General features: G+C 50.3%; 1 protein-coding gene across 2 annotated transcripts in view; it reads right to left on the reverse strand.

Moving 5' to 3' along the window:
- JARID2 (jumonji and AT-rich interaction domain containing 2) overlaps positions 1 to 7,106 on the reverse strand; it is a 202,740-nt gene extending 195,634 nt beyond the window's left edge. Inside the window, exon 1 of one of the 2 annotated variants that reach the window (XM_072327482.1) lies at positions 6,871 to 7,106. Coding sequence is in view for 1 of the 2 variants with exons in the window: in XM_072327479.1 (XP_072183580.1) it covers positions 6,462 to 6,506 (45 nt within the window). In the remaining variant the exon portion in view is untranslated. Of the gene's footprint in view, positions 1 to 6,461 lie in introns of both variants that reach the window. The other variant, XM_072327479.1, reaches the window with a different exon arrangement.
- Between the last annotated feature and the right edge of the window lie 3,692 nt (positions 7,107 to 10,798).

Below are 10,798 nucleotides of genomic sequence, written 5' to 3' on the forward strand. Positions count from 1 at the left end.
TCAAGTTCCTCTTTGTATTTCTCACAAGTGCAAGCCATTCCCAAACACAGCAAGGAAACTGGTATTCACTGCTTCAGTGCAGTTCCCAGGGCCAAAGGGAAACCAAATTCCTGTCACCGAGGAGCCTCAAAAGCTTTTTCACTCCCTCAGACTCCCCCCTAAATGCAGCATGAAGTAGTGAGAGACTGAAGTTTACTCAAAGCCATAGCCAAATTTTATCCAGAAGAGTGAAAAGTACAACCCCCAGAGGGGGGAAAAAAAACTCTCACTTCTCCTCCAAACATACAAATGTGGGAAAGGGCAGAGAAGACAGCCCTGCTCTTGTGGGCAGCAAAGGAGAAAAATATCAAGCCTAGGAGTATCGGGGAACACGTAGTACCCCAACCCACTCACATAGATCTCTTTTAAAAACAGCACTTAGCTGATTTCCATACCCACACTGGTAGGAAAGAGCTGATAATTTCTCCCAAATCACTCCCATTGTTATTCATCTGAAAGCACAAACTGGTTCAGTACTAATCTGCAAGCAAAGCTAAAAATGAATTGCTTGTGATATACAGTCATCCTAACTTGGCTGAGACAACAGTACCAAAGTGCAAAACTAAGATTAGTAGATTAGGTCAGAGCGAGCTCCCATGGTTTATTCTTGAACTCTGCAAGTATCGTTAGCCAGTCATCACAGTGCCTGCGTGCCAAAACACGCTCATCTGCAAACCCCACGTCATGTATAAGATGTCAGAGCAGCACGGCACGCTCGAAGAACTGAAAGCAGGGGACTCAAATACCACGAGCCGTCCCGGAGCACTACAGCACACCACTGTCTCTCAAGTTGATGTTACATTTGCATTCCTTCTAGCTTTTAGAAAGTAATTGCAGTTAACAGCCAGAGGTCGAAGGCTGCCTTTTTTGCAGAACAAATCGAGGGAAGTACCTGGTAGGAATGGCCTTAGAACAAAAGGAAAACATTTTGTTTTCAGAGCATTTTTTACCCACACAAACAAGCCCATTTTTATGTCTGGTTGAAAGAGGCTTTGTTCCCCCAGATAAATCTGCGGGATGTGGCTTACAACACCTCGGTCTGGGATGAGACATTTGCTGCAGAAATGCTGGAGATGCCATTCATCTGATACGTGCATGGGTAGAACGATTACCGTGTGAGCATTTTTGCTTTGCTCCACACCCAGCCAAGCCAGTCCATCTGAGCTGCTTTCTGCAGCAGCATAAATTAATCCGATCAACTTTGCAGGGGAGCAGATGGGGAAGGCGCACACGATCCTTCTGCTCGTGGCCCAGGGAGCCTCGAGAGGCAGCACAGCCACGCAGCAGGGCCTGCCAATGACTACAGCCAGTCTGAGGCAAGCTGAAGAGCAGTGTTGTACAGCATACGACCCTGCATCCATCCGCCTAAGGAAGCGGCTGATGAACAAAAGCATACACGGAAGGGAGGAGGGCCAGCATACACTCAAACAAGTCCTCCCGGCTGTAATTAAAGGGTATGTTCCTTTCCCACAGCCCACTGCTGCAAATACCAGGCCTCGGCTGGCCTGTCGAAGGAACAACATCAGAACAGGATGTCGTTATGAGAGGGAAAGTGTGAAACTCGAGCAAGTGAAACAGCAAATGGTTTGAAGCCCCGCACCTACTGCTTCATTGAGAAAACACTTGTATGACAGGCTGTGGAAAACCCACCCCAGCACATGAACACTGAGAGTTCCCAAGCAAAACCTCCCTCCTACAAACCAGCAAGGACCAAATCCAGTATTCGCAGCAGCAGTACACAGGCATAACAACCCACCAAAGACTTAAGGGAACACCACATACCTTATGGTGAGCATATTATTTCTGCTATCTGAATTTCAGTGTCAAGTGCCCCTCATATACCAGGACTTTATGAGCATTTTGTAGCTTTTAGCTTTCCCGGTGGCTTCCTGCCACTTAAAGATGCCTTAAATAAGAAACGATATTAAGTGTAAAAGGCGTTTTGCATTTCATATTCCATTATTTACTTTGCCTTTATAATTGAGGTATATTTTGTCCTTTTCTCTCAATTCCTAACAGCAGGTTAAGGGGCTTTGCATGGAAGCAGAGACCTAAATCCTTACAACTGCCCAGTAGAATGGGGACATTCAGGGCCATCAACATCAGGAAGCATTTAAGGCAAGTTCAGGTTTGGCAACGCTGACATTTTTCATTATTAGACTTGGAAGTTAATGTCCCGTTAATCTTACACAGAGGCAGTCAAATCCATCAGCACTATTGTTTTCAGACTGTCTGCCCACTAAGGCAAACAATGCATCATTTACACTTGGTTTACATTTATAGTTGGGAAGAAAGCGATGCGAAGGACTGAATGTTTTAAATGCAAATTTGGATCTTGCAGCAACCTATGTATTCCTCTGCACATTCCACATCTGCTAAATCACACAAAAGCTGCGTGTTTGCAATAAAAATAATAATAATAATACTAAACGTGTCTCTGCTTTTGCACTCTCTGCATTAAAATTACCCTTAAGCCTTTCTTTCACTCCAGAGCTGCAAACCATAAACTTCACAAATGTAAGCAGCTGGTGTGTTTCCCCTTCCCTCTCCAGGTTCAAGTTGATTGAATGCAGTTACCGTACAATATAAAGAGGAGGAAAAGAAAGCCTGTATTTCTCTTCTCCTTATGAACTCCCAGTTATGTTCAAGCTAGGAAATATCGGTGACGTGCATAAACAAAATACCAATTTTCAACCTGGAGTCTCCTTAGTTTCCGTCGATGGGATATTGAAATTGACCTACTTTATGTAATGCTCCCACAGCTGAGTCATCACTGTGTCAACTGGTCCCCATCAGCTGCAGGGTACAATCATCACTTAAAAAAGAAAAAGTATCCACATATAAATGCTTTTTTTTCCCTTCATTATGTTAAAAATGCCCTGCTAATCTAACAGTCAGGACCATAATTAAGGGGAAAAAAAAGTCTTGGAGAAAGTCTGAACCACATCAAGCAGTCTCTGTACAGCAGATGCCATGCCGCATAGCAAGAGCCCGAAAGCTATGCGAGACAATATTGGACCAGGCTGCAGAAGGAGATCAGTTCCATCGCTGCCGCTGTTACAGCTCATAGCTGCAGGCAAGTAATTTAGACCTCTTTCTGTTTCATCAAACAATAAAATGGAGGGAACGCGGCTACACTACAAAATGAGCTGACGTTCATACCACCCTTTAACGTGCATCGCATTAACAGTTATTCTACATCTACAGAGGGTATGGGTAATATATTTTTAATACCGGCTTAGTAGGCCTCATAAGAGAAGGTGAGAGTGCTTAACGAACATTAGAAAGTCTTCACAGGGGCCTTGATTCGCTATAATTCACTCTGGACAGCATCTTCTGGCTCGCAGTCTGTTAGAGTGAACAGGATCCTATTGGTATTTCAGCGCAGAGCATTTGTTGACAGCAAAATGTAAACGTTTGCTATAAATTAAGAAAAAAAAAAAGCAACTTGGAATTACTAGTTTTCTGGTTACGTGCTGTCATGCCTCACACAACATAATGCTGCAGTCTCAATAGGCCAGCAGGAGGTTAAGAGGAATGCAAACTCAGATCTCGAGAGTGGCCAGCATCCACACACCGTGAGCTCAAGTAATACACGTATCTAAAAAAAATGAGTTCAGTGTGCTACAGTGCTGGAAGGGGTACAACGCTGGGGCTGTCTGCCAGCCCAACAACAAGAAGGCTCCAGAAAGTTACTGAAACAGAACACAATGCACACTGAACCAGGATGCTTCTACCCACACTCAGAAGTGGATTTATGTTGTTTCTTGTAGGAAATGGCCTCACTCAGAACTCCCCTTGGTGTGGGGCAGACGTTGCAGGGGCAGTGGGAAACAAGAGAACCCCACACCACAGAGAAGCCCTGGGGCACACATACATCCCCTGCTTGGGGTTGCTGCCACGTGGTCACAGTGCTTCAGCTCCAAGGGGGGGCCCACGCCCCAGTGCCAGGGCCCAGGAGTGCCACTTGGCTTCATGTTGGATATAACCTGCAAGGGTGCCGCTCACAGGACCCTAAGGACAGGGCTGTGAATGATATATTGAGCACTGTGAGGCAGGCAGTGCTCGCCCCACCTCAAGTAGGCAAATAGGTGGCTCTGCTTATAGGCCACACCAAGGCCGCGTGCATCACCATGCAACACCTCAGAAGGGATGAGGGGGAAGTACACAAGGGGATAGTCAGGACACCTCTCCTTAATGGCATTTTGCCATCTGCTCCCCTGGCAGAGCCGGGCAGGCAGGTTGGGACAGTCATCCAGGCCTCAATGTGCAGAGGCCCAGGGAGGGAAGAACAGAAGATGTGCTCCGTGACAGCACAAAAACACACACCTGTGAAATTACAGTCGAGACTTCAAAGCTTCCCGTTTAAGAACTATTAATTCTGAGCGCATACCAAATGCAGTCTGGCTTCTCAGGTAATGCTTTACAAAGCTGTCAGCTTTCTGAGGCTGGAGCCAAAAGGCAATATTTGATATGTAAAGATGTTTGAGAAGGAGGAGGGTGAAGCAAGAAGCAAGATGTGAATGAGTCAGCCACAGCTCTTTTAAAAACAGAACGATCGTGTTTTTAAGGAGCAGAAAAGAAGAAAGAGGAAAAATAACAACAAAAAAAAGAAGCATTCATGCATTTCCACATTCATGGGTTATCAGCTGGGAGGACCACGCAGAGTTCTGGGGAACTTCTTGTAACCCCTCCTGGCAAAGCGGCGAGTGAGGATAGCAAATCACCCCATTTTTCTCGTCACCTTTCTGCTTTTGGGATTTGCTCCGCACACACCACAGAGTCCAGACCTGAGAAGGCTATGCTCAAGGAGGGCAGCAGCATGACAGTAGCCAAAGGTCCTGGCAGTGCAGGGCATGCCATGCGATGGAGCTGCATTTATGGAGCCGGGGGTGTCTGCATACCCCAGAATGGTGCCCCTCTCAGTCCATTGCTCTGTCAGTGTGGGTTACTGCTCTGCTCCACATCCACCCCACGGGCCCTGCTGCACGGCTGTCAGCCCCCCGTGATGTACTGAACAGGCGAGCCTGCATTCGGGGAGGGCGGGCTGGCAGACACCTGCAGACAACAAAAAGCCCTGCGTGGCACCTGCCCGGCTGCCGCCTCATACCGGCCTGGTTGTCGTCCCCACGCGGGTCGAAGCCGGCGGGGCAGGATGACGCCGCGCAGCCCCGCACCTGCTCACCTGGGGCCGCCCCCGCCCCGCGCCGCCCCGGGGCCTCCCCCCCTCCCCCGCCCCGCCTCGGCTGTGACGTCACGACGGAACGCTGAGCCGACGAAGCTTCCACGGCGCGTAGGCCCTTCCCTTTGTGACGTCACGGCCGCGGGGCGAACCTGGCCGGGCGGCGGCGGCGAGGAGGAGGAGGGGGAGGCGGCTGCGGCGTGGCCGACAGCCGTGGGGCTCCGTCACAGCCCCGGCAACAGGTTGCTGCCGGCGGTTGCGCGCCCGGCCGCCCCGCAGCGGGGATGTCAATAAAAGGAGAAAAATACACACGGGGAGATGCGTGGGGAAATGGAAGGGAAACGTGAAAGAGAAAATGAAAAAGGGGGGGGGGGGGGGGGGGGGAGGAGGGAAATCAAGGAATAAAAATGGAAAAGTGGGAGGGGGGGAATAAATAAATAAACTGGAAGGAAAAAAAAAAAAAAAAAGAATGCTAAAGCCGAGGTGGCGTGCCGGAGCGAAGTTGCAACTTGAGAGCACGCATACGGCACGCACACACCGCGCTGCCGCCCGCCGCGCCGTGTGCCCTTCGGGCCGGGATCCGGAGCACCCCCGCCCCGCAGCGCTTTGTCCGCCCCGTGTCCCGCAGCCGGCGGCGGGGGCAGCCCCGCTCCCTCCGCAATGCGGATGTCTTCGCCTCGGACGCCGGCCCCGAGCTGGTGGCCGTGGGGGGGGGGGGGGGGGGGGCTGTCCCGGGGAGGCACCCGGGTCCGCGCTGCGGGAGCGCAACTTTTGCCGTGCCACTACACACACACACACACGCAGACCCCGCGGCCTCACACCGGGGGCCGTGGGGCTTTTTGGGGCCGCGCTGCCGCTGCGCTGGATGCTGGGCCGCTCCCGAAGGCAGCGGGGCCGCGGACATCCCCGTGCCCGGCGGAGACAATCGGCTCGGCGGCCGCATTAGAAAGGCAAAGCCGGGTCCTCCCGCAGCGCCCCGTTCCGCCGGCGGCACGGGGCGTAACGCGGGTTAATAACGTGGGATCCTCCGGGATCCGACGGGACACGGCGGGTCGGCGTTCCTCGTCGCCGTGTTGTGTCACCTGAGGTCAGCGCTGCCCGTAGCCGAGCGCGGCCGACCACCCCCCCTCCCTTCCCCTCAACGGCCCGGCGGCCCCGAAGTTGACGTTCGCTGCCATTTCCTAAAAGCGTGGAGAGTCAACCGAGAAGGAGAAGGGATCGGAAGGGATCGGGCACTTACGTATTTCTTTTGAATTATATTCCTCTTGGGTCTTTCTTTGCTCATTCTGGTATCCAAATTGTGATCGCAAAAAGGGACGATTGCTTCATGAATTACGGCCGCGGCGATTCGGAAAAAAAAATAAAAATAAAATAAAATATAAAATAAAATACCGAAAAATCCTCGGAAGGGGGGGAGGGAAGGAGGGAAGGCTGCTCGCGGCGGTCTCCGTAATCCCACTTTCTTCCCGCACAATGTGATCCTCGTAGCAATAAATCCGAGGTGCGGGGATGGAAAAAAAAAAAAAAGAAAAAAAGAAAAAAAGAAGAAAAAAAAAATCGGATGCGAAGGGAACGACACAAAAAAATATAATAATACAAAAATCACTTCAGCGAGACATGGTCACGACGAAACCCCCCCCCCCCTCCACCTCCTCCTTCCTTTCTCGGCACTGGAAAGCGACGCCCTTGCTCTCCCCTTCCCTCCGCCTGCAGGTCCGTGGCGCCGGGGCCGCCTTACATCTTGGAGGAGGCGCGGGGAGGCGGGCGGCGGCGGGGCTGCTGCTGCGGCGGCGGCGCCGGCACAACTCGGCGCGGTGCGGGCTGCTCGCCCCGTGTGCTCCTCCGGCTCCCCCCGAGCCAATGAGCGCTGCGCTCCGGCTGCAACTTTAAATGGACCTGAGGCTTTTTTTTTTTTTTTTTTTTTTTGCTTTTTTTTTTTTCGCTTTTTTTTTTTTTTTTTTAATATATATGTCTGCGTGTGCGCGCGCGTGTGTATATATACACACAGACAGGCACACGCACACGCACACACCGACGGGCAGCGCTTAGGGCCCGCACGCAACTCCCAACCGGGCCGCAACCGCAACGCCGGCCGCGCCGCCTTATCCGTATAGACTGCAACGCCAGTGCCATTTGGCGACGCTCCCTCACCGCGCGGCCGCCCTCCTCGCTCCCCTCCCCGCCCCGCCTCCGGCCGCCTGGGGCTCTCCCTCTGCTCGGCTCCCGGCTACGTTCGCCTCGAGCCGGCCGTGCCTCGGGGCTTGCCGCGCTGCCGGCGCCCGGTCCGGCCCGGCTCGACCGGCGAGGCTCGGCGCGGGGCCCGAGAATGGTCCCTTCGCTGTCGGGAAAGTTGTAGTTCCCTCACCACAAAATGGCGACCGGCAAAAACTACACCTCCCGGCGTGCCTCGGTGACGCCCCCCCCTCTGTCCCTCCGCAGTTGGTTTCCCCCTCCTGCGTGCCTGCCTTCCTTCTCCCCCCCCCATCCCCGCGGCGCTCTGTGGTGCAGGCGGGGGGCGCGGGAGGGGGCGGCACGGCCGGGAGCCTCGTGAGGAGGAGGTGGAGAAGGAGGAGGAAGTTTATTGCCGGAGGGGAGCGGAGGACAGCTCGGCGCCGTGTGAGCCCGCCGGGACTCATGTGTCTGGGCTGACGGAGGAGACCCGGGGGGTCGAGCGTGCTGTGGTACAGCGCTCTCTTTGCCCCGCGCGGAGCCCGTGTCATCGGGCTGCGGGCATCGCCTCCGACCCCGTGCATCTACCTGCCGCCGGGCTGGCCCGGTGGGGTGCGAGTGTGAGTCGGAACGGGAGTGTCAATAAAAGCTATGGGGGAACTGGGCGCGAGGAGAATCGTGCGTCTTCGGAGGCGGCGTTGAGCTTTGGGAAGAGGGTACCGCGAGGAGAGGCAGGAGAGGGAGCAGCGATGGCTTCCTGGTGAGGTGTTAGGAAAGCTGCTGTGTGGTGTTGGTGCTTTGCAGTGCGACTCATTGCAGAGTGAGGGAACGCAGCTGGTGTATAACTGTACATACGTTTATGCACTACTACAGGTGCTCATCCCTGCACCCCAAATGCAGGTTCCCGAATATGTTTTATGTTCTGTGGGGTATTTCTCCTGCTTCATAGGTGCAGAAACTCATATAAGGCTGTTCAGTGGCTGTCCTTGCAGGCAGGTAAGCTGGAAGTCCAGAAGGCATCAGAGGCTCTTCTGCAATACCTCATAAGGCCACCTATCTTCTCTTACATTGGTATACAAGCATAGCACTCTGTTTACTTTAGAAACAGAACACGCTATTTGAAACACAAAGTGGAAAAAAATCAAGTTACACCATAATTTGACAGAATGGTTTGGGTCAGAAGTGACCCTGAAACCCAGCCAGCTCCAACCCCCTGCCATGGGCAGGGTTGCTACCCACTAGATCAGGTTGCCCAGGGCCCCATCCAACCTGGTCTTGAACACCTCTAAGGATGGGGCATCCACAGCTTCTCTGGGCAGCCTGTGCCAGTGCCTCACCACATTCTCAGTGGAAAAAAATAATAAAATAAAATAAAAAAATAAAAAATTACCCTGACTTTTAATCTGAATCTTTCCTCTTTTAGTTTAAAATCATTCCCCCTTGTTCCATCACTGTCTACCCACATAAAAAGTTGTTTTCCTTCCTTATTTATAAGCTCCTTTCATGTACTGGAAGGCTGCAGGGAAACCTCACTGCAGCCTTCTACAAGCTGACCATGCTCAGCTCCCTCAGCCTGTCTTTGTAGAAGTGCTCCAGCCCTTGGATCATCTTCCTGGCCCTCTTGACCACCAGCAGCTCAGTATCTTGTGCTGGACACAGTACTCTCTAGGTGGGGCCTCATAGGGCAGATTAGAGAGGGAAATATCCTCATTTTCATTTTGCTTCTTTATGTTACTAATTACTTTCAACATTTTTTTAGTCTTCTTAGATAGTAGTTAAGCTGTGCTCGGCCTCATCTGTTGTCAAGCCTTTATGGTGACAACAAATGATAACATGTTCATCTTTCAAAGACTTTTCTATAGGCCTCCTCTAAGAAAATGTACATTGTGTCCAAGAGTCTTTATGAAGACAGATCTACACCTCATTTAAATAGAAAATACGACAAATTCTCAGAGTATTCTCCAACTTTCTGCCCTCATTGATTTTTATTATGATATCCATGTAGCTTGAAGGCCTAGGACATATATAGAACAAAGCACTTCCATCTCAGGTTTTCAGCAGTTAAGAATGATGAGTCTGACTCTGTCTCCTGGAGCTTCTTAGGAAAATAGAAGAGGCAAAAATTGGTCGTTGATGTATCTCTTAAGTCAGTCATTAAGCAAAACGTTATGGTACTTCTCCTGCCTAGCTCTTCTCAAATAAAGTAGGGTAGCAAAACAAACGTCCCCCCCTCTACACATGCTTTGGAAATTACTTCTAACTGTTTGTAAATCGTGGTGTTGCTGTGCCTGGTACTGGTTTTTGTACTATATGTAGAACAAGACCCTACTGTCACTGCAAACTAACAAATCTTTTTCTCAAGATTGGGTGACAGAAATCTTTTCCATAGATCCATGGTTGTATTTATGTTTGTGCCCCATTTTACAGAGCATCGTATCACTCAGTACCATGCATCTGCATTCTAGCTGACTCCTCTGTTTTAACTTGTGTGCACTCTGGACACTGACACTGAAGTTAAATAGGCTTAAAAAATTAATCAAATGCTGATACAGTAGTAGTTAATATCAAAGGTTAACTGCTGCTAATGTCAGTATTTGTCACTACAGTAGCTTCCATCCTGACCACTTGCCCCTGTAGCGTTCCTTGAAAATACTTAAGCGACTAACGTTAATGTGGTAGAGTTTCCTTGCTTTCATCTAATTAATTTCTTCCTTGTAGATCATTCTTGTACAAGGACTTACATGGATTTGTAAAGGAGCCCTAAAACTGGATCTGTGTGTTCTATAGTTAGCTTTACCGCTGCCTAGTCAGCCTTTCCAACAACTCACAAAGGACAGAACAGGCTGAATGTCCTGGAACATGACAGCACCATTCAAAAAGCTTTGGGTTTTCTCAGAGTGGGTTATTTGTTTGCACAAGTATACTGCATTTTATGCATTGTGCATTTGGACTTGTGTCTACTAAACATCACAGGTGCTGTTTGTTCTCCTTGAGAAAGAGGTAGAGATGTGTCCTAACACATAAACTTGTAGTACACAATTCCAATGAAAAGAGGGAGCTCCATTAAGAAGGACCCTCATTGATACGTCTCCAGCTACTAGAGCTTTCACGATATTTCCCTGCCTTACATCTCAACATAGCTAAAATCTCTGTAAGAGGTTGTAGGAAAAGAACATTCATCATAGCTGACTTGTGTGTGACTACTCTTTTAATAGGAGACTATTATTTTTTGGACCTGTTTGACTTGGAAGGCATATATAGATGCAAAATATTTTTACATGTTCTCGGAATTCTCTTGGGGCAAGATTTTCAGTAAGCTAATAGCGAAGGTCTTGGTATGGTTGTCTGACAAAGTTTTAAAAGAATATTTAGTTCACAAGGCAAATGAAGAGCTACTATAAATCAAAG

Source organism: Excalfactoria chinensis, chromosome 2 (assembly GCF_039878825.1).
Source record: "Excalfactoria chinensis isolate bCotChi1 chromosome 2, bCotChi1.hap2, whole genome shotgun sequence".
Lineage (NCBI taxonomy): Eukaryota > Metazoa > Chordata > Aves > Galliformes > Phasianidae > Excalfactoria > Excalfactoria chinensis.